The following is a 25,579-nucleotide window of genomic DNA, read 5'->3' on the forward strand; positions in this document are numbered from 1 at the left end:
GTCATTGCAATGAAAGGAGGTCCTACATCTTATGAAGTGGATGCCATAGCTGTTTGTTCCTCACACTATGGTGTCCATTGACTTCTTTCCAAGCAGTGTAGTCCTGACTTGGAGAATGAATGGAGGTGTCAGAACAGAAAGAATTTGTGGAATTTTAAGGAAGGTGACTATCATAGACTTAAAAACCAGCTTGCATCAACACATGGATGAAACATTTTGAAGAAAGAGGTTGCATCATTAATGCATGGGAGATACTTAAAAAAGAAATTGTTTAGCAATAACAGATTTTATACCTCAAGTGAAGAAGATAAAGCAGTTTGGGATCACATTGATGATAGAAAGAATAAAAGAGGAATTGCATAAAGAGATTATGGAAGGATATAAAGAGAGAGAGAGAGAGAGAGAGAGAGAGGTGGAGAACAGTTGCATGAGAAATATAGGGCTCAGGCTAGGAAAGTAACTAGTATTGTAAGGAGAGAAAAATTAGAATATGAGGAGACTGCCAGTGCAGTCAAAGGAGAATCTCCAGAAAAATGATAGTGGATGGATTATTTTGCTCGCTGGAGATGGAAATCGGGTGACCAAAGTAAATGATATATTTCAACTATTTAATTCACTTTATTAGTGTTCCATCCTGGTACTACAGGCTTTATTCCTAGAAGGATAATGATGAAGTGTTAGAATTGAATGAAAGGATGTATTCCGAATACTGAGTATGCTAAATGTCAATAAGACAGGGAGACTAGATGGAATTTTGCCATGATGTGTTTTAAGGGAATATGCTATGGAACTGACTGTACCATTAACTTGGCTGTTTGATAAAAGTGTTGCAATGGGGTAGGTTCCTGTGAGAATAGGAGGAGGGTAAGATAGTACCATTGCATAAATATGATAGTAGAATGAAGGTATCACTCTATATGCTTGTATGTATTTCTTTTTATGTGTGTTTGTATTTCTTCTATAGCTATTTTTTTGGAGAAATTGGTGACAACTCCTATACAGAATTGGCAGATGAGGGTAATATTATTTATACAAACTAGCATGGATTTGTTAAAGGGCATTCTTGTTTTAGTAATCTGGTTACCTTTTACAATAAAGTAATAAGAGCAATGGATGAGGGATAGGATTTGATTTTTTACCAAGGCATTTGACAGGTGCCACATGACAAGTTGATTTTTAAGTTACATCATATAGGTTTGGCTATCAGGTTAGTGGATTGGATTGGTAATTGGCTCTCTGGTAGATATCAGAAAGTTGTATATTGTGAGCAGTACTAGGGAGTAGGCAGGTTACAAGTGGAGTTCCACAGGGTTCATTCCTGAAACCATTACTGTTCAATCTTTATGTCAAAGATATTGTCACAATCCTGCAGGAAGATGCTCAGTTATTTGCAGATGATGTGAAGCTTGAGAGTTTTATTAGTAATAGTGCTGATGTTTTGGCTCTTCAAAAGGATTTGAATAGGCTAGTCAGGTGGGCAAACCAATGGTGGATATCAGTTTAATGCAACTAAATGTAAGATTTTAAAATTTGAGAATCACAAAGGATACTTCATACTCACTTGGTGGGGTTGTACTGGAAAAAGTGGAGGAAGCAAGGGATCTTGGGGTGATTTTGGATAGAGATTTGAAGCTCTGAGAATTGCAAAGATTGTGAAGACATCTAGAGAATTGTTGCAACGTTGTTGAGGAGGACATTGACTATAAGAGATAAAAGTGTGATGTTGCATTGTATAAAGCTTTGATCAGTCCACATCTTGTGGTCTGTTCAAAGCTTTATGCAGATTTCTCTGCTCAGATCTGGTCACCGGGATTTTATTATTATTATTACTTGACACCTCCAGGGAGTCCAAAGACTCATCAAGGGAGGGCATCTACCCACCACTACTATTTTCACAGACAATCACAAGCATCCAACAAGTCCACGGTGGGGATTTGAACCCACAGCCTTTTGAATGGAGAGCGGATATGCTAACAACTCAGCCAACTAGGCTGGCAGGGGATGAAGTAACCTTGGAGCAGGTGCGAAGACAGATAACAGAAATGATATTAGGACTGTATGATGTTGATTATGAGGACAGACTGAGGGCATGCAGACTGCAAAATTTGTTGGATAGAAGGCAAAGGGATGGAGGGGGAGATAATATGATTGAAACGTTTAAGCTGTTGACGGGTTATTATTGTATTTACACCAGGAGATTTTTTCATATGGTAGAATGACAGGTTCAAGGGCAGGGGACCGTCTGTGGAAGTTTTTCATGCTTCTGCATGAAAAACTTCCATATAATGTTTTTTATGCTACAGGAACATTTTCATTCCAGTCTTCAGAAAGAATAGAGTGTCTGTTGATCTCCAACAAAATGCTAGCAAATGTGAGATCTGTTATTGATATAATAAAAAAAAAAAAAAGAGATGCTGACATAAAAGGGGAAAAAAATGTAATGAAGGTAGGATTAATGAAAGGGTGGATAATTCCAATGTTGATGTATTATCATGTAAAAAGTGTATACTGATCATCAGTGAATAAAAGAAAATTCTTGGGAAACCAAATGAGATATAAATAAAACATAGCAATAAAAACAACAAGTACAAGAAATTGTACAAGACGATTTACTACTTCGATCCACATGCTTCTTCCTATGCCTAGATGAATCACCTGATCAGCATTATTAGTTCATTGGATTAGCTTCCTCTGAATAGTTATTTACTAGCTACCAAATGTATACAGCCACTGTTTATTATTCACTAGTTATTTATATTTTGCAAACAAATCACTTCCCTTCTCTCGTGAGATTTTTTAAAATTATATTTATGCAAATATGCATGTCTAGAGTTTATAGGATCACATGTTATTCACTCCACCCAGAAACTTATAGGACATACACATGTAACATCACAAATGTAAATTATTAATAATTCATTTGGCAGTAATAAAAGCATTTCTATTTGTTCTCTCTCTCTCTCTCTCTCTACTTGCCATTCTCATGTGGTTCATTATTGATGGTTCACATATTTATACCTTAAAACTAAGAACTTTTATTGTTAAAAAAGACCATAAGATTTAATGATTACAAATACAAAGAGCCAAAAGTTTCACTAGCCACTGTCTAGCATTTTCAAGGCTGTACTGGTGTGAAAACAATTGCATCAAGTTACATGAAAACATACACTTTAGTAACTGCTAGGCCATTACGTTTGATAATTCATGTTTGATGGCATGCATGTGTTCGAATGCTTCAGTCAGAATCCAGTACATGGCCATGTGTCGTGTAGTTTTTCGCATATTGTGGTTCTGTTGAGCTGAGAGAATTGATGAGATATTTCCATATGTCTTTAAGAATAGCACCTTGATTTCTATTTAAATTATTGCTTGTGCGTAGCACCACTTCTGCTACTTTGAAAGTTCTGTGTGTCTATAGTCATTCTCGATGTAAGGCATAGAACTGTTTTTCCAATATATAACGTGATTTGATGTTGAGAAATGATGAGCTAAACCAGACGTGATGATTCTATTGTGAATGACATTCCCCACATGTTCCTTCTGTCTTATTTCACATGTTCACTTCTAGAGGTCTGTCCAATGTAAGAAAGGCCACATGTGCATGGAATTTTGTATATTCCAGGAAATTTGAAGAAAGGTACCTCATCTTTGGGTGATCTTAAGACTTGTCTGATCATGGTAGTTGGTTTAAAAACTACTCTGATGTTATGAGCTTTTAACATTCTCACCAATTTTGTGAATACTGAATTAATATATGGAATGACAGCTGTGGACACATATTGGGACTCCTTTCTACGTTGTTGGAGGTTGTCTTTAAAAAGCAATTGGTTTCAAATGTTAGAAGGGTATCCATTCAGAGATAGAGTGTTAGCTTTTTGTGACAGTTCTCTCTGTACATCTACTTCTTTCGAAATAGATCTTAAGGCTCTATTACAGAGCATATGAATGATGCTGTGTTTTTGTGAACTATGATGGTTAGACGAATAATGTAGATATCAACCTGTATCTGTGTGTTTCTTGTAAATGAACAGTTGGACATTGTTATCTTCTCTTCTCACCAGTATGTCAAGAAAGGGTAGTTCTTTGTTCTTCTCCAGTTCCATAGTGAATTTGATCTTATTATGTAGTGAGTTGATTTTATTAAGAAACACGAGAAGGTTTTCCATGGTATCCTTCCAGGTGATGAACACGTCATCGACATATCTCCACCAAATCGACAGTTTAGTTGAAATGGTGGAAAAAATATCCTTTTCAAGTTTTTCCATAAATAGGTCTGTGCGTGGTGACGGGGCTACCCATGGCCAGACCTTCCGATTGTTTGTATACTATGTTATTTACTTTGAAGAAATTTGATTTCAGGCAATGATGAAACAACTGGGTGATGTCCTGAGGGAAGAGATCTTTATAATGTTGACCACCTCTACGACCGGTACATTAGTGAATAAGAACACTACATCTAGACTAGCCATAATGTCCGTTTGTGATATTTTGATACTCTTAATTTTTTCCACAAATTGTTGAGAGTTTTTAATGTAGGTCTCTGTTTGTCTAATTTTTCTTTTCATTAAATTTGCCAGATGCTTTGCTAGTAAGTACGTAGGTGAGGATCTTCCATCAACTATTGGACGAAATGGTACATTTTCTTTATGAATCTTCGGTGCCCCATAAAGGCATGGAGTAATAGGGTGTAAGGACTTAAGTTGTTTTTTTAGTTCATCTGACCACTTTGTGGAAAAAATCAAGAGTATCAAAATATCATAAACGGACATTATGGCTAGTCTAGATGTAGTGTCCTTATTCACTAATGTACCGGTCGTAGAGGTGGTCAACATTATAAAAGATCTCTTCCCTCAGGACATCACCCAGTTGTTTCATCATTTCCTGAAATCAAATTTCTTCAAAGTAAATAACATAGTATACAAACAATTGGAAGGTCTAGCCATGGGTAGCCCCCCTGTCACCACCATGTGCAGACCTATTTATGGAAAAACTTGAAAAGGATATTTTTTCCACCATTTGGTGGAAAAAATATTTTGTGGAGATTTGGTGGAGATATGTCGATGATGTGTTCATCATCTGGAAGGATACCATGGAAAACCTTCTCGTGTGTCTTAATAAAATCAACTCACAACATAATAAGATCAAATTCACTATGGAACTGGAGAAGAACAAAGAACTACCCTTTCTTGACATATTGGTGAGGAGAGAAGATAACAATGTCCAACTGTCCATTTACAAGAAACACACAGATACAGGTTGATATCTACATTATTCGTCTAACCATCATAGTTCACAACAACACAGCATCATTCATATGCTCTGTAATAGAGCCTTAAGGTCTATTTCAAAAGAAGTAGATGTACAGAGAGAACTGTCACAAATAGCTAACACTCTATCTCTGAATGGACAACCTCCAACAACGTAGAACAGAGTCCCAATGTGTGTTCACAGCTGTCATTCCATATATTAATTCAGTATCCACAAAATTGGCGAGAATGTTAAAAGCTTATAACATCAGAGTAGTTTTTAAACCAACTATCGCGATCAGACAAGTCTTAAGATCACCCAAAGATGAGGTACCTTTCTTCAAAATTCCTAGAGTATATGAAATTCCATGCACGTGTGGCCTTTCTTACATTGGACAGACCTCTAGAAGTTTGAAATAAGACAGAAGGAACATGTGGGGGATGTCAATCACAATAGAATCATCACGTCTGGTTTAGCTTATCATTTCTCAACATCAAATCACGTTATAGATTGGAAAAACAGTTCTATGCCTTACATCGAGAATGACTACAGATACAGAACTTTTCAGAGAAGCAGCAGTGGTGCTATTCTTAAAGACATATGGAAATATCTCATCAATTCTCTCAGCTCAACAGAACTACAATATGCGAAAAACTACACAACACGTGGTCATGTACCGGATTCTGACTGAAGCATTCGAACACATGCATGCCATCAAACATGAATTATCAAATGTAACAGCCCAGCAGTTACTAAAGTGTATGTTTTCATGTAACTTGATGCATTTGTTATCACACCAGTACAGCCTTGAAAATGCTAAACAGTGGCTAGTGAAACTTGTTGGCTCTTTGTATTTGTAATTGTTAAATCTTATGGTATTTTAACAATAAAAGTTCTTAGTTGTAATATATTAAACCAAATATGAACAATTTAAATTTACACCTTTTTAGTAATTTAAATATACAAACCAAATATAAAATTCTCCTTAATTATTGTTTCCTGATATAACTTAAAGGAAACATATTCATTTTTCCCTTCACAAACATGCTCTACAGATTTGGTCACATTCAAATATTCAGTCATGATATTGTGGGACATCCACCAATACTCAAATGTGAAATTGTGCTTGGGTGTAGTTTTTCTCTCACTCCACCATAGGGCCAAGGTCGCGCCAATAGACTGATTATTCTGATGTGAATGTGTTGAAAGGTGGAAATTTTACGATCTTCTGATCTTTTCACTTTAGTTTCATCCTTTGAAGTCAGTCAAGTGATTATGCATGTTTTTGCTAGCTACCTCTTCATGGTAGGCAGAACTGGGTACTGTGTAAGCATGCTTATTCTTTCATTCATTTGCGGATGTCATAGTTACAAAATGTTATCAAATGAACATGACAACAGTAAAGATTACATTACTATTGTCATTTGGTCTTTACTGATTACATGACATTAAGTGCATATACTTCTAATAAGAATAATAAATTTTGTAACCTTTTAATAGCAAAAGTGAAAGGTGCTTTGCCACTTTCCTTGTATTTAATTATGGAAATAGTAATAATTCATCAAAGCAATATGAAAATAGTTAATGTATTGTACTTATAGCATTTTTTAAACTACTAAAAATAATGGCATTTTTAGATCATAATTGACATAGATATATGTTTTGTTGAAATGGGTAAATGTAATCAAGCAGATAAATAAAATTTTTCACTTTAAAACTGAGAAAAATAATAGTAGTTCCACAAAAATTAAAATTGTAACCAGTTACAGAAAAACAAACTTGTACATCATTTTTATTGTAAAAATTTAGGATTAGGTATATTTATAAACACTTTTTTCTGCAGTTAAGCAAAAGACCCTTAAAAAAGTTTTAGATCTGTATTTCAAAATTAGTATTATTATTTAATCGCCAGCAAAGGTTGGTTGATTGGTAGAGCCTCTCTACTAAGGCTCACGCAAAAAAGCTAAGCAAATTTGAGCATGGTTAGTAGTTGGAAGGGGTTTCAATCGTTCGATGCTGTTGCCACACTCTCCCTCGATGAGTCTTTGGACTCCCTGGAGGTGTCACATAATAATAATAATAATAATAATAATTAGTATAGATAAGTGTTATTATTTAATAAATAAGTATTTGATTTCATGTAGGCAAATAATGTTGGAAATTTTCTCTTCTCTTTTAGAATACATAACATCAACAGATATATGCACATGCCAAAGAAACTGAAATGCAAAAAATATGCCATTTCTATCTTCTTGCATTTAGTGAAGTAATAGCAAATTCTGGATATGTACAAGTAGGCTTTTTTTTTTAAGTGTCTATCTCACTGAGCATGCTTCTATTAATAAAAATAATACCACATACAGAAAAACAAAATGATCAATGAGAAAAAAAGAGAGGGTTGGGGGAAAGGCAGCTGATCTGTTCTTTTCTCTGAAATAGGATATATTAGCTTTTTAAAATTAATATAGAATACATAACATCAACAGATATATGCACATGCTAAAGAAACTGAAATGCAAAAAATATGTCATCTCTTGCATTTAGTGAAGTAATAGCAAATCAAAGTATGTATGTATGAAATGGAAAGTTTCTCTCCACAGTACAGAAATGACAGCTATTGCTAGCATCTCACTGTATTTATCAAATACAGTGAGATGCTAGCAATATTAAAAAGCTTTAATTAATGCAGCTAACAAAATTTTATAAAAGAAAAAGAAATATATTTCTTAATCAAATATGAACAAACAACAGTTTATACTTAAAAATTCTGATTGTAGAAATATGAACTCACAAATTTGCAAGAAAACAGTTTTCTAGGAGCCTTTAATATGCAGAAAAATTCACTATCCAGAGATGCTGTTCCAATGACAGAGTGTACTGTATTTTGATTTTGGAGTAATTTACCATAAATATACAAATGAATTGAAAATGTTTTCCAATAGCATAACACATGAAGTTATAAACATCATGGTATTTGCAAGGTTAAATATGCTCTTTTGCAGACATTTTTAGATAGAGCAGCATACAAGGATGTGGTGTGCTGATAGAGAGGTTTCAGGATTCGTGGACCCTTTTCATACTTGAATATGTGTGACTTCAAGTTTACAGTTATGCTTTAAATGTAATGTGAATATAATGGAATGTGATTTTAGAGAATTTTTAATTATAATTTAAAATCCTGACTGTTAAAACATAATTGCAGTTTTTCTTCATTTCTGTTTTAGTGTTTATTAGGGGTGACCAAGATAAGTGCAAGATTATAAAGCAGATTTTATCGACACTAGACATGAAGTAAATAAAGAAGAATGTTGTGAAACAAAAGGATTAACAAGAAATGAAATTAACCAGGTGTAAATATACACACAGAAATGTTTATTTTGATGATATTAAAGAAAAAAAAAACTGGGATTAAGTGCAACATTTTAAAGTATGTAGTTAAATATTATACTTTACTTTTTCAAATCACTTAGTATATGAATTTTTTTCCCCTCCTGTATCATAATAGTAAATGATATCTGTTTGTAATATAATGTCTGCTTGCTATAATGAGAATGTAAAATAATATTCCTTCAGCTAAGTGTATATACACACCCACAGATCTCTCAAAAATTAGGGAATGAATCCAGTTCTAGTAAGACGGTGTCATTCTCTTTAATTTTACATGATACCTGAAATATATACTATCATTCAGGTTTGTGTTTTGATGTTATAGATATATTGTTCTGTAAAACATTCTCATGATTATTTATAATAGATTTTAGATTCTTCTTTTTAGATAATTTGTGCCTCTAGCTTATTTGGTAGTGATATTTCTGTTTGGTTGGGAAGACTTGGATTCAAATGTTATCTGGGACATGATGGCTTTTCATTTGAAATTATGATATATACAGCTAATATCATGTGGAGGTAGTAGTGTTTTTACTCTTGGAAAGTGAGCTTCCCTTCCCCTTTACAAAACAGCCAAACTGGTTAGAGAATATAGTATGTACAAACACTGCAGACTATGGAGGTATATGCTATTTCTATACCCTCTATCCCAGTAAAGTTTAGGATTAGAAAATCTAAGTTATTTGACTTAATTGGCTATTCAGTCTAATGCATAAATGGAAGGTGATGATTGTTGTGAATATTAAGGATTTTTTATTACTGTGTGAAATTTACACCAACTAGTTTTGTACACATACAATTGGTGGCTTCTTCGTTGTTATAAAAAATGCATAAACTATTTTGAAAACAGGCCATTTGGTGGAATATATGGATGATATTTTTATTATTTGGAAGCACGACCTCCCAAGTCTACAGTAATTTTTTCACCCTCAGTTAGTTTAAATCCTTGATTAAGTACTGGAAAAGATGGTAAACTCCTTTTCCTAGATGTCCTTATCATAAAGAAACCTGACAATGGTATCACTTTAGAGGTTTATCATCTCTTCACCATCTTTCTCAAAAGCAAGGCATTGCCCACTCTCTCAAGAACCAAGCGGCCTCTGTTTTATGGAATGAAGCTCAATCAAGACAGAACTCCAAATTTTTTCTGATTTGTTCTTAACATATTCAAGGACAGACAAGTCTGCCCTAAGAAGCAAGTTTTGAGGCGAGAACGAAAGAATATGTTGAAGATGTTGAACACAAAAGAAAGAAATGATCTGAGCTATTTGCCATACTTCAAGTACTAGCCATATAGTTGACTGGGATACTTCCAACAATGCCTTACTTAGAAGAAAACTTTTATTCTTAGACCACTCAAGAAAAATAAGATCTCTTAATAGAAATCAAGAACTTACCTTAAATGACATCTAGAAATCTCTTATTAGATCTTTTACTGTGTGAGATTTCAATTTTTCTAATAGTTATGTAAAATCTCTAATTCTCTTTAAGATGAATTTATTTCTTTTAAAATAAATAAATAAATATAATGATTTTTTCAGCATTGAACAACAACTTTGTAGTAATCTATTTTTATGTTTTTTATAACCACGAAGAAGCCACCAGTTTTATATATGTGCAAAACTAGTTGGTGTAAGTTTCAAATAATTAGAATGACTGATAAAAAGCCCTTAATATTCACAGGTATTTTAGTCGTACAACTTATAAGATGATTGTTGTCATGCTGTTTGAGTATTTGTGGCCACTTATGAACTACCCATATATACCAACTTACTAATTATGTAAGTGGCAATTTTGTGATAATAAAAAACATGGAAATAGAACAAAAATATCACATACAAGATGATAACAATTCACATAGGACTCAATCAATTTAGAGGTGGGTGTTTTCTGTAGTTTTTTTTTTTTTTAAAGAAAAAAGCCTTAGAGTAAAAGTTTTGATACAGTAGGTATTTCTTCAAGATAGTGCAATGACTATGATCAGTTATATATAACTTAATCTCATTCCAGGTCACTATAAGATATGAAGATTCATATTGTAAGTACAAAGATGGATAATGATAACTCTGTAAACAGTAATATATGAGGAAGTTCTGGCTTAAAGATTTTTAATTATAAAGAATTGCATGTATTCTCTTCTTCTAATTTCATACTTATAATTCAAACTAATTTTCTTCTTAATTTATTTATGATAAGAAGTTGGAGTGGGGGCATATCCTGGTCAACAATAAAAACATGAATCAGAAGGCAGATTCACATCCTTTAGAGTTGAAGCATCTTATAGTGCTTTTATCTGTTTAAAAGTTCATGCTATTCACCAAAGAAGGTGTTCTTTGTGTGTGGGAAATGGTCATTAACACGTTCGTTCGTTGCCACGCTACTTCGTCATAGTTGGTTCCCGTACGCCAAGCAATTTCACTTCTTCGAGGTCAGTACGGGTAATCTCGTTGCTGGCGTTAAGCATCATACGAGTATAGTCGTAGCTGGCTTGTGTGGTTCATATACCAACTACGAGTATACTCGTAGTTGGTATATGAACCACACAAGCCAGCTACGTATACTCGTAGTTGGCAGCGAATGTGTTAAGAAGTGCAGCTTTCTGTGATGTCATTATTCTGAAGATGGGTAGAGACTGCATCATGCCCATTATTTTCTGACCATACCTGGTTTATATAAGCTATATACAGAGAGACAAGCTGAGATTAACAACACAACCACATAATTTATAGAATAACATAACCTTTTGAACGAGTAGCACATCAAGAAACAAGAATATGATGCAGACCACTATCACTATAAAAATTTCTAGTTGTGAAACTAGAAATTTTTATAGTTGGTGTAAAAGGAACTCTACTAGATGAAAATAACATTTCTAGGAAAACAGCAAGTTTTGACTAATTTCCTAACCATGAAACCAGAGATATTCACAAAATTCAGAAACATTTAAATTCACTAAATTTATTTTTCTAAAATATTTCAAAAAAAAAGCCAAAAACACATTTTGGTTTTTACTGAAGAGTTATCCTCGATTTATGTACAGAAATTCCTGAATTTATCCACAACGAAGAGACATTAGTTTGCTGCTCAGATTGATCATGTAATTGAAAGGTTGGATAACTGAAGGTACAATTACTTAGTGCTATGCCAGAAGTTGGTTGTCCATTCAAGGCTTGAATAATGGAAAATTCATTCATTTGAGTTAGCTGATCGAGAGAGAGATCATTGTACTTAACTTTCTGTTAGCCCCTAGTTTGTATTATATTATATTATATGTGAGATATTCCTTCACCTTTCCTTTCTGCACATACACTTCTGGACAGTTATTTCAAATACAAAATTTCACCATATACCAATTCATAGGAACCAAAAGAAGTTCGGGGGTTCCACTGAATTTCTTTTAGAATAGCATTCATAAAACTAAAAAATGTTATTTAAATTAAGGGGATATTAAATACCACATTGTTTTAAAACCGAATAAGAAACTCAAAGATTTAAGTAACTAATTTACTTAAAAAATGCATTCCAAGACTGCATATTTTAGGGCATTTATTTCAAATACCAACTCTCACTATGGTGAACTCATAGAAACCCAAAAGAATAGTTTGCCATACTAAATTTCTTTTAGAATAGCATTGATATATATATATATATATATGGAACTTTAGCCATGTTTTTTATATAGTTATAGTGAGATTTGGTTATATAATACAGTTAACTTTCAATAACTCGGAATAGTTTATTATGGTGGATAGTTTTCCTCGGTGAATTTCTTTTATTCTAACATTATACTTATGGAATTGTCCAGTAGTTTGTTATAGTGAGAGTGAACTTTACTGAGTAAACAGTAATGAACTGTACACAAATCAGTAAGTATATTGAGAAATAAATCAGTCGTCTTTAAATATGAAACATTTATAAACATGCATGCAATACATACGTGTAGCAAAGTGCCAAAATCAAGATATTGGCTAGAAAAAGCAGCATAATTTAAACTATGATTTGAAAGAAATTTATTTCTAGTTGTGTTGTCGTACTATTTCATTTTCATATTTTTATATACCCATCTGGTTTTCCTCTTAACATGTTAGATTTAGTGTGCCAGACCCAACTTACTTCATAAAAACCTGGTTAATGCTGTGATCTCCTTCAGTAGCTTAATGGACCATTTAGATCTAATGCTTCCATCACCAGGTTTCTCCATATGTATTTATCATTACTGCATCCAAAGCAAAGTGCTCTTCCAGTAATCCAAGGTCTTTCATTAATATATCCATCCATCTTGCTCAGGTTTTTCCTGCAGGTCTTTTCTTGTAAGTTTTATATGTAAGTACTTTTGATTAAGTGGTCACCTATCCTCTAGATGTTGTTAAACCACTGAATTCTCTTACTACTTATAAATGACAGAATGGTTGTTCTTTGAGGCAAGTTTCATAGGTCATCATGATTAATGTATGATAAGGTAGTTAAATTTGTTGTGTGCATATGTTTTCTGGACACTCTGCCTGTTTGGTAGAGAGAGATTCTCATGTCCCAAAGGGGGGACTCTGCTATCTCCATATGAGACTAGCTAATTCATTATTTCATTTTACTCTGTACCTATGAAAATTTCAGTTAATGATGAAAAATTAGAAGAAGTTAGATTCACCTACTTGGGAAGCATATAACACAGAGATGGCCATTTTAAACATGATATTAAATCGTGCATTCCTAATGCAACTGTTACTCTTCAGAGATTATAGCCACTTCAGAAGGACAATAAAATACATCTAACTACATGGCTGTACCTCATCAATACCCTTGTTAACTCTGTCTTACTATACAGATGTGAGAGGTCAACATTGCTGAAGGAAGATGAGAAAAGACTATTGGCCTTCGAGATGAAGTGCTACAGAAAACTTGAAAATACCATATATGGCATACATAACAAATGACGAGGTTAGAAGGAAAATCTGCTCCATTTCCTGAGCACAAGAAAATATCATTACTAAAATATGTCAAACAGCTTCAGTTTAGCCATGTGGCTAAATCGGATAGTTTATCTAAAAAAGCACTAAAGGGCTTGACTTCTGGTAAAAAAAAAAAAAAAAAAACCCTAGAATCATCTGGATAGATAATATTTGAAAATGGACTAATTCTTCACTCTCCACCTTGTTAAAAGATTCCAAGACAGAAACATTGGGAGAGTATGTTAGGACTCACCTTTATAGTTGACAGTTTATTTTTCACTTGGTTAGACTATAATAAATTTAGTTTAATCCTTTATCCAAGTGTGAGCAAACAAAGTTTGTGCCTGAAAGTATCTTCAGGACTGGGGTAAGGTGGTACAACACCAGGCAACTTGGGTGTTGTACCACCTTACCCCAGTCCTGAAGATACTTTCAGGCACAAACTTTGTTTGCTCACACTTGGATAAAGGATTAAACTAAATTTATTATAGTCTAGCCAAGTGAAAAATAAACTTTCAACATCTTTCTCTAAATCCAGAGTAATTTAATAAAAAGGTGGCACACCGTTTGGCAACTCCTATAGGTAGAGATGACCTTGCTAATGCTTCTGCCTGGTATCTCCACTTGGGCCTGGCTCCCACTGAAGAGACCTCAATAAAGGTCGAAACTAGTGTGGGTAGTGGCCCTTCCCTTAATGCATAACATTATACATATCCGCAAGGAGATGTGTTTTACATTATGGGAGATACTGAGATAGGGGTGATGTTAGCTTGCTCCACCTTTGCAACGAGTTGCCCGGTGTTGTACCACCTTACCCCAGTCCTGAAGATACTTTCAGGTGCAAACTTTGTTTGCTCATACTTGGATAAAGGATTAAACTAAATTTATTATCACCTTTATAGTGCCCCAACAGTCTACATAGACTGCAAGTGAAGAAAAAGATAAGCCTCTAAAGAAAGAAAATTTTTTTAACTTTGAATTTTCATAAAACAGAAGAATATAATATCCTATAGCTTACTACTTTCAATTATAATGCAAATTATTGTTAATGAGGTGACTAACTGGTTAGCAAGAAGTGAATTTTTCTGACATCATTGGAAAAAGAACTTCTTGTGTATCAAGATAGAGTTGGACATCGCTAATTACACCAGCATATTACACCATACTTATATGCATCATTCAAATTTACAAAATATCTCTAATGAAGAAAATGTACTTTATTCTTTGGAATTTCTTCTTTTCAAGTATTAGTTTAGCTGTCCTTAATTTGGATTTGTTGACTAAAAGAAAAGCAGATGAATCCACTGATGTTAATGATGCTTTCTACCTAGAATGCTCTGTACTTTATGCTTTGCATTGAATCCTATCATAAAAGCAAAGGTTATATCACTTATTGTATAAAATATGTTATCAGATTGGTCTTATGGAAAACTTTTTTTTACTTGCAGAATTTTCATTCAGGTCTCATTGCTAACATAAGTGCCAAAATATAAGTTAGGGAGACAGAATAACAAGAAACTAGAATAGAACATTTCAGGTTAAAATGTTCATTGATGTGATATATGTATTTTCCATAATGTGCTCTGTCTAAATTACCATTGGTCTAATAGAATATAGGTTCTAATCTCTCTCTCTCTTATGTAGAATTGATATAAAAAAATATAAATTAGGAATAATGTTGAGATGTTTAAGAAAATTACTTTCCCAAATTAGGAATGATCAAGTCTTTTTTTTTTTTTTTTTTTTTTTTGTGACTTCCACCCACAAAAGATTATACCTCTATAGTACATTAGTACCATGAGACTAACAGACTTTTAAGAAGGCTTAAGGATTATTATTTTTTTACATACTCTGGAAACCCTGCTCTAGACTAAACATTGAACTTTTTCAAATCACTTTAGGCATCCAATAAGCAGGGCAGTGTTCTCTCAGCAGGCAATGAAATTTGTCTCCCACCTAAAATCTAGTTTTTGCAGTAGAACTTCAGAGCTTTCTTTTTTTGAATACAACTGTTTCTAACAATACACTGTTTCTATGAAGGGCTTCCATGTTATTGCTGAATTTTTTATTTATATATGTATAATTATCTTTTCTCTCATTACTGTTGGACTCCAATAGTAATTTAGGCTGAGGCCCCCTCATCTGCGACATCGTGAATGTCACATCATTGTTGTACATTTTAAATTGAATTTCTGTTTTGCTATTAAAGTATAGAGTCTTCAATAATTAAATTAAGGGTATTTGTATCACAGCATGTGTATGTGTATGTGTGGGGGGGTCTTTGTCTGATCCCTAATTAGGAAATGTGATTCACATTCTTGAATCACATTTCCTAACCAGGTCTTCAATTTCACATAAGAAAGGTATTTAAATTAAGGATATTATGATCCATCCATATTTTATAGCCAAATATTGAAAGAAATTTTGTTTCAGAATTTACTAGAGTTATGAGAATATAACCTGACTTAAGCACCAATAAAAAGTGAATGTATGGACTCCTGGACAAACCTTGTATTTCTTAAATAGTGCAAACCAAGGCAACTCTGATGCCAAAGATCATATACTCATAAGCCCTGATAAAGTTCAGAATTTTTTTAAAATTTTCTTTCTGTATTTGGCTATAAAATGATGGATTCATCATATCCTCCATTTTAATATAGTTCTGTTCTGCTTTGCTTGTAATTCTATCTTTGAACTTAGTCTTTAGTAATGAATGGCTGCAATCAAGTTTTCAATAAGTTTTAATCAATTTTTTTTTTGACAATGTCTATAATTTATGTATCAGTATGTCCTCAAATATGAATTGGGGTGACAGTTATGAGAACAGAATGTAAACCATGCTCCGTGGGAGTAATAACCAACAGTTATGTCTCCTTTGTATCACAGCGTGTGTGTGTGTGTGTGTGTGTGTGTGTGTGTGTATGTGTTGGGGGGGGGGAGCAGTCTTTGTCTGATCCTTAGTTAGGAAATGTGATTCACATTCTTGAATCACATTTCCTAACTTGGTCTGTGCCTTCAATAATTAAGATGGAGCTTCTACACTCTAATACAAAGAAAAAATAATAGCTCTTGTTTAATTAAGGGGATAATTAAATAATTTACGTCACTGAAAAAAAGCCTTTTGGCTCTTTATTGAAATAGCTCTTGTTGTTATATTTTCTTGTTGGTTTATAAATCATCTCTTCATTCTGTTCTTAAAAAACTTTAAGATTGTTCTCTTTTTAACATATTTTAGATTCTGACAAATCAGGTACTTTGTGACTTTGTGCATCATTTTAATATTTGGTTGACATCTGTAATACCTGCTAGTATGAGTTGTATCTTGTTATTTTCTGCATCGGATTTGAAGTGTGATGGATGAGTGGGAAGACTAAAATAAGAAGTTAAAAAAATTGTGCATTTTGCACACAGAACAAAAAATGCTTTCTATATATGAATTGCTAACTGCAGAGAAGGAACACATCCCTTTTTGCAACTTTACAGGAATAACCAAAAACTAAGTTGATTTGTTGCAAATTTTTTATTTTTGAACTACTTCAGTAATTTTCTAGAGCCTAATATCTTTATAAACCAAAATATGTGTTATTGTCAAACTTTAATCAACTGATTAATTTTGTTTATGAACTTTTGTCACCTTTCTGCAGTTTTATTTATTTTATTCGTATGGGTTCCCCCCCCCCATTCCTCAGGCCTGGTTAAATCCTTGCTCTTTCTGCAGTAAGAGCAAGGTTTAATAAAGAAAAATAATTTCCCCAGAATGATTGTTCTGGGGAAATTATACAATTGAAGCAATTAATACAATTGAAGCAATATTAAATCATTATTACTAACTCCTTATGTAAGATACAATATGACTCATTATCGCTGGTTGCCCATTTAGCAATTTCCTCTCAGAACCCTAGGAATTAATCCAGAAAATATTATTTATTATTATTATACGGGCACATCCATGGTGTCCAAAGACTCATTGCAGGAGACCCAATCTATCATACCTCTCCTTGAACCCATTAACAGACAAAGCAGTCACACTTGACTCTGGTAACCCATTCTGCTCATTCAGAACTCTCGAAGCAAAAAATTAGTCCTCACATCCCTACTAACCACACCTTTATTCAACTTCCAGGGATGACCCTTTGTTCTGGTGGTCCCTCTAGCCAAGTGCTGAAACATTTCCACTGAATCTATCCTATAAAATCCTTTAAGTAGCTGAAATGTTTCTATCATATCCCCTCTTTTTCTCCTATCAAACAACATCTGCAATCCACAAACCCTCTATCTATCCTCATAGGGAACATTACACAGGCCAGTCACCATCTTGGTTTGTCCTCCTCTGAATCCTGTCCACCGCTTCCTCATTCCCAGGAAACTAAGGAGATCAGAAGTAATCAGATGTGCGCATATCAAGGCCTTATAAAGAGGAATGACAACTTCTTTATCTCTACTTGTTAATGTGTTCTTCGATAGCCAAATAATCTTATGGGCTACCTTAGCAATATGTCCTCTAAACTTTAACTCTCTGTCTCCCCTAAATCTCTAGCTTCATCTATTTCCTGGAGTACAGTACTATCAATGTGATACACAGCTTGTAATCTGTTTATCCCAAAATGCATAACTTTATATTTCTCGAGATTAAACTGACCCCCATTATCTTTTGTACTGACAACCTACTTAAATCGTCCTGCAAGCTCTCCATATCGCATTGATTAACTCTATCTAATTTCGCATCATCAGCAAACAACTGAATATTTCCTTTCAGATTATTTCTTATCATTTATGTACAAATTAAAAAGCAATGGTCCCAGCATTGACCTTGTAGCACACCACTAGTCACCTGTTTTTGCCTCAGTTCTGCTCCTCCACCACTTTTTGATATCTGTCTAGTAGCCACCCTCTTATTTGTTCTAATTTGCGTAACAGAGTTCCATGTGGTATTCTGTCAAATGCCTTTGCAAAATTATGTAGCCATTTCCTTTATCCAACTCGGGTGTTACTCTATTATAAAAAGTTAGTAAATTAGTAAGGCATGACTGACCTTTCACAAAGCCATGTTGACTCTTATACAGTATCATATTTTTATCTACCCATTCTTGAATTCTTTTTTATCATTTTTTTTTTAAACTTTTACTATGAGATACTGATTGGTCTATAATTTGCTACTGTAGTCATAGAACCTCTCTTATGCAAAGTGATTATTTTACTCTCTTGGAACACTACCAGAGCTGAGACTTAAATTAAACAGCCTAGTCAAAGACATTGCAAGTTCCCTTGCACATTCTCGCAAAACACTAGCTGATATCCCATCCAATTCCAGAGCTCTATTTACATTGAGATTCTGCAGTATACTAAACCTACAATTCATCCGCCTCTATTCCCACATTAATATGTCACATAGGTTAAAGCAGTAACCTCACTAGGATGACATATCCTTGCAAAGTGGTCACTTAGTAACTCAACTATTTTATCTGCTGCTGTCTCCTTGTGACCATCATCACTTATTAAGGTTAATCTTCCATAGGCATTATTCCTCTTACTTGCCACATAACAAAAGAACTCTTTGGGATTTCTTTTGGCCTGCTCGGCTAGATTCTGCTCATAATCTGATTTTGCCTTCCTTGCGATGCTGGTCACTTTTCTCCCCTGAGCCTTGTACTGTTCGTGAATTTGGTGGTCCCTTCTCTTTATATACCCTCCACAGTGTTTTTCTCCTTCTGCAGCTTGTACTTAATGATATTTCTCATCCATGTAACTCCTACCCAATTAATCCTCCCTACCATAGGTATACAATTTAATACTGCTTCCTCTAGATGACCCTTAACTATATCCCATGCACTACTAAATACTTCATTGTTTTTTTTTAATATCATCAGTCTTTTGATTTATTGGCAATCTTTTTGAATATGCCTTATCTGTAGGATTCTCAAATCATTTGTCATGTTCCTCAATCAAAATATTTCTTTCACGAAACCATTGATAAAGTCCTTACAAGTTTTACTATTATGAAGTGGTGGTACAAGGAAAGACAAAACGTTTTCTTATATAATACTTTGGCCACCAGTTTTTGAAGTTCAAAATTTTGGTCCAGTTATTTTATTTTTTTAAATTGAAAACTCAAAAATAAAAAAAGAGAGAGTTTAGTCTTTTTTTTTCCCTCCACTCCAATGCTCTTCTTATGAAGCCAAAATGCCAGTTGGCAAGGTATAAAGGAGTGGTTTATAAGGGGAGAATTAGATTTGAATTTTCTTAAATTTACTAGATTTGACCAAGCTCATTAAGAAACAAATCATCATATTATTTTGTTTTGGCCAACACAGTTGTCACAAAAAATATGCAGGCTTTTCACTTTTAGTTAATTTCTTCTTTGAGATAGCTTTTCAAAAAAGTGCATGCTTCATTTGTTTACCAGATTCTCCTTGATGATAAACAAAACATTTCTTTTTCTTTTTTTCAAATTATGCATTCTAAAAGTGCTAACCATGAGCTGGTAAAAGTAGTACATATCTCGGACGGGTATCTGAGGCACTGAAACATTAGTCATATCATCAAGACTTCATCTGCCTAAGACTTCATCATTTTCCTCTCATATTTCTGGGCAGCTTTAAGGACAGTGTAAAACTCCTTAATTTATTTTCTGTGGATCCTTAATTCTGTGATTGCTGCTCTCTTTGAAGCATCATTCAAATAGTTATTTTTAATTTTTGCATTTACTTCTTTGCTAGTGATACATCTTTATTAGAATGTCCAATGCATAAATTAAAATTTTCTTTAAAATACTGCCAGAAAAATTTTAAGATAACTTGTCATTTGGAAATTTAAATTTTAAAAGTTCAAACATTATTTTGATTGTTAGTTTAAGTTAAAGATACTGAGAAATTATATTCTTTGTTTCATCCTTTATCCAAGTGTAAGCAAAGTTTGCATGTGAAGTAGCTTCATAACTGGGCTACTTGTATATAGCATCCCATGATGCAGGGTTTCCCAAATTGAAAGTGAATAAGTGTTCCGTGATGTCAGTGACCAAGCCGTGTATTTTTAAACATGGAAGTAATTCGGCTCATAACTAGAAAGGCTTATAACAAGAATCTTACATGCCAGACCAATTGATAGGACTAAGGGTTGTAACACTGTGATGTGGAAAGCAAGGGGAAACTACCACATTAATATCTCTAGAAAAAAAGTAGCATGGAAACTAGAAACAATCAAAATGAGATTGGCGATGGAGCCTCCATGAGAGGAGTCATGCCTGGCAGGAGCAGAAATCAGGCTTCTCAGGTTGTAAGCCAGCGAAACCCTGATACGGACAGAAAGAAGCAGAAAAATTATACAAACGTAGGAACATGGAATGTGAAACCCTATTAGAAATAGGAAAACTTGAAAACATCAAAAAGGAAACAAAGAGGCTTAATATAGACTACTGGGAATGTGTGAAACAAGATGGCAAGATCAAGGTGATTTCTGGCACGACGACTACAGGATAATATTCTCAAGAAGAGAGAGGAAAAGCAGGAGTAGCAATAATACTCAAGAAGCACTTAGGCAAAAAAAAGTAACCACAACAATCATACACAGTGACAGAATCATGGCTGTTAGCATCCAATCTGAACCAGTAAACCTGAACATTATAATGGTCTATATGCCTATGACTGGACACAAAGATGAAGAAATGACTGAAATGTATGAGCAAATTGAAGATATTAGGACACATTCAAACAAAGAAACAACACAATAGTAATGGGAGATTGGAACACAATCATAAGAGAAGGAAAGGATGATAATACTGTAGGAAAATTTGGCTTAGGACAGAGAAACAACAGAGGACAACATCTAGTAGATTTCTGCAAACTGAAGGAAATAATGATCACAAACACAATATTCTAAACACACAAAAGAAGAAGGCACCTGGAGACATAAATAGATACCAAATTGATTATATAATGGTTAAAGCAAGATTTAAAAACCAAGTCAAATTTAGTAAAGCCTTCCTAGGAGCAGATGTTGATAGTGACCACAACCGTGTATTAATGAAAACACAATTGAAATTAAAAAAACAACCAAAATCAACAATACCCAAAGATCAACATATTGAAACTAAATAATGAAAAACATCAAAAGACAATTTCAGGAAACCACCAAAACACTAACACAAGAAATGCAAAGGAAAATACAAACAATAACAAGTGGAATCAAATAAAAGATATCTTTTATTTGATTCCACTTGTTATTGTTTGTATTGAAAAATACTAGGAAGAGAAAAGCAAAATATAAGAAAACCATGGATAACTGAAAATATATTAGATTTAATGGAGGAAAGGAGGCGATACAAGAATACAGAAAAAGTAGAACACAAAGAAAAATACAAGAAATTAAAAATCTGATAACAAGAAAATGTAAGCAAGCAAAAGAAGAATACCTCCTTGAAGAATCTAAGAAGACAGAAGAACTGTTTAACAAAGGAAATCTAGAAACAGCTTATAACCAAATAACAAAAATCAGCAACAAACTGAAAAAGGCCATGCATAATAATGCCTTAATAGATGAGAATGGTAAACTGATTATTTATTCTGAAGAAATATTACAAGAATGGAAAAAAATATCTTGAACACCTCTATTAAGGAGAAGAAGGAAGAAAATGACACAGAAGTTGAAGACAATAGTGGACCATCAATAATAAAAGAAGAGTTTGAAAACGCACTTAAAAAACTTAAGCCAGAAGAAAAGCCCAGGAATCGATAACATCCCAAGTGAAACCCTTCAAAATCTGGATGAGGAAACAAAAAATGATATATTGGAACTAATAGCTAAAATATATGAAAATGGAGATCTCCCAGAAGATTTCACAAAATCTCTGATAATATCAATCTCCAAGAAAACAAACGTTCTCTAGTGTAACCAACACAGAACAATAACCCTAATTACACACTCTAGCAAAATCCTATTAAAAATAATACAAAACCGAATATATAAAAGACTAGAGGAAGACTAATATGGATTCAGGAAAGGAAAAGGAACAAGAGAAACAACACTAAGCCTGAGAACTATAATCGAAAAAAGAATGGAGCTAAACCAAAAAACATATATTTGCTTCATGGATTTAGAAAAAGCATTTGACAAAGTTAATTGGAAGATGATGTGGAATATTATGAAGAAAAGTCACATTGACTATAATGATAGAAGAGTGATCAAACACATACGAGGGTGGCTGAAAAGTTCTCGGCCTCGACCATAGATGGCAACACTATCGGCAAGATTTTTTTTTTCTAAGTTAGTACATCTGTCATAAGCTTCCATGTGAAATTGCAAGTCATTCTATCAAGTAGTTTGTTTTATATATAGTTGTCTGAAGCAAAAGTGTTTATGTATCCCTTGAAACGGGTAAAATTGAGTATCGTGCGATTATAAAATTCTTTATAGAAGAAGTTTTAATGCCAAAAGAAATTCATTAGAAGTTTATGGACACCTTTCTCCTTTGTTTTCGACAATTAAGAAATGGGCTGCTGAGTTTAAACGTGGCCGTACCAGCCTTGAAGATGATCCATGTGAAGGACATCCAAAAAGTTTAACAATACCAGAAATCATTGATCGAGTGCACGATATGGTATTGGATGACCGGTGATTCAAAGTGCATGAAATTGCTGAGCCTATAGGCATTTCAAAAGAATGTGTGGGATATATTTTGCATGAAGAATTGCAAATGAAAAAGTTTTGTGCAAGATGGGTGCCGCGCTTGCTCACAGCAGATCAAAAACACACTCGCATGAAAATCTCTGAAGAGTGCTTGGAGTGTTTTAACAAGAATAAAACTGATTTTGTGCGTCAATTTATTACTATGGATGAGACATGGATTCACCATTACACACCAGAATCCAAACAGCAGTCAAAACAGTGGATAGAAGACAAAATCAGTTCAATCAGCAGGAAAGGTCATGGTATCAGTGTTTTGGGATACTAAAGGCATTTTGTTTATTATCTTGAAAAGGGTAAAACAATAACTCAGGAATATTATTCCGATCTTTTAACCAAACTAGATGAAAAAATTCATGAGAAAAACCCAGTTTGCAGAAGAGAAAAAATCGTCTTTCATCAGGACAGTGCACCTGCGCACAAAGGTGTTTTGACAATGGGAAAATTACGGAATCTGCACTATGAATTGTTGGAACATCCATCCCATTCTCCAGATTTGGCTACCTCTGACTTCTATCTCTTCCCAAAACTAAAACTCTTCCTCGCTGCTCAGTGTTTTTCTTCGAATCAAAAGGTGATTGCAGCTGTAGAGAAGTATTTTGCAGGTCTTACTGAGAACCACTACACGGATGGGATAATGGAGCTGGAGCATTGCTGGAATACATGTATTAGTCTTAAGGGAGATTATGTTGAAAAATAAAAATAATTTTGAAATTATAAATCCGTTTTTTCATTGTTAGGCCGAGAACTTTTCAGACCACTCTCATATGTTAGACAAGTGGGATACATAAGAACACATAATGAACTGTGCATATTAGATGTGGAGTAAGACAAGGGTACAGATTATCACCCTCCCTCTTCAACATGTATATTGAAAATGTCATAAGAAAAGTTAAAGAAAAAACAAGCAGTTTCATAAAGATTGGTGGAGAGGAAATATTTTACCTCAGATTTGCAGACGATATTGCATCATCATCATCATACGTATCAAGGATTTAGGCCTAGCATTGCCTGTTCCGGCCTTAGAAGTCATCGTTGAATCGTTTAAGAGGACGTCCTGGTTTTCTTTTTCCTAATGGCTTGTACTTTAAGGCTTGTTTTGGTAATCTTTCTGTTTTCATTCTTTGAACGTGTTCCATCCATTTATGTTTATATTTTTTAATTTTTTCTATTACTGGTTCTTGGTTTAATTCTTTCATAATATCTTCATTTCTTTTGTGATCAAATAGGGTATACTTTGCAGTTTTTCTCATAAACTTCATTTCTGCTGTTGTTAATCTTTGTTTGTCTTTTTGTTTTATTGTCCAGATTTCGCTTCCATACATTATGACAGGTAAGGCTAATGTATTGTATACTTTTAGCCTGGTTATATTTTAGCCACGATATTGCATTCATAGCAAAAAAGCAGAAGGCTAAAAAAAGTTAATCAAAACAACAAATGAAATATTTAATAAATACCACATGAAAATAAATGCTGAAAAAACCAAAATTCAGCAAGCAAGAAACCAAAGATCATAAACAAAATTAAATTAAATGGGAAAGAGATAAAACAAATAAAGAATTACAAATACCTAGGGAGTACAATAAATGAGGAAGGAAGATCAAAAGAAGACATAAAAATAAGAATAGGCATATCAAAAAAACCAGTTCAATAAAATGGAAAAGATATTAAAAGGAAACTTAAGTCTACAACTAAGGAAAAAACTTCTAAAAACTTATTTATGGAGTATAGCACTTTATGGCAGCGAAATATGGACAATGGGGACAGGAGATATTAGAAAACTGGAGGCATTTGAAATGTGGTCTTGGTGATGAATGCAAAAGATAAAATGGACAGACAAAAAATCTAATGAAGAAGTGCTTAAGGAAGTAAACGAACCCAGAACACTGATAAAGACGTCAATAACAAGAAGAGACAGATGGATTGGATATATCTTACGACACGAAAGTCTGACGAGAAGAATAATGGAAGGCAAAATCAAAGGAAAAAGAGAAAGACCAAAGAAAAGATACTTTAATCAAATAAAACAAAGCATTGGACTAAAAACATATTATGAAATAAAGAGGAAAGCAAACAGAAGAGAAAAATGGAAGGAATTGCTGCTGAGCTACAAGTCACTAGACTGATGCAATAGAAGAAATAGAATATAAAGCATTCACATGTCATATTGCTGGTTTTCAAATCCATGTTTCTTCCTAACCTTTCATAAATGGTATTTTAATTCATATAAAAATCAGAATTCTCTTTCCATTGCTGACAGGTGGTGGATACTGCAAACAAAAAGAACCTGTTCCCTTGTAAGTAATGGAATGCCCAACAC

At 33.7% G+C, this 25,579-nt stretch overlaps 1 protein-coding gene across 5 annotated transcripts in view; it reads left to right on the plus strand.

Moving 5' to 3' along the window:
* Positions 1-25,579, plus strand: part of LOC150100330 (nicotinamide riboside kinase 1) — a 213,263-nt gene that overhangs the window by 131,517 nt on the left and 56,167 nt on the right. For 3 of the 5 annotated variants that reach the window (XM_090402399.1, XM_090402400.1, XM_090402398.1), the window contains exon 7: positions 8,472-8,793. In XM_090402399.1, the coding sequence (XP_090258525.1) occupies positions 8,472-8,542 (71 nt within the window). In that variant the 3' untranslated portion in view covers positions 8,543-8,793. Of the gene's footprint in view, positions 1-8,471; positions 8,794-25,579 lie in introns of those variants that run through there. The other 2 variants (XR_016549230.1, XR_016549229.1) reach the window with 1 other exon arrangement.

The sequence above is a fragment of the Typopeltis vanoorti genome, chromosome 13, assembly GCF_054136105.1.
Source record: "Typopeltis vanoorti isolate ZY-2024b chromosome 13, IOZ_Tvanoo_1.0, whole genome shotgun sequence".
Classification (NCBI taxonomy): domain Eukaryota; kingdom Metazoa; phylum Arthropoda; class Arachnida; order Uropygi; family Thelyphonidae; genus Typopeltis; species Typopeltis vanoorti.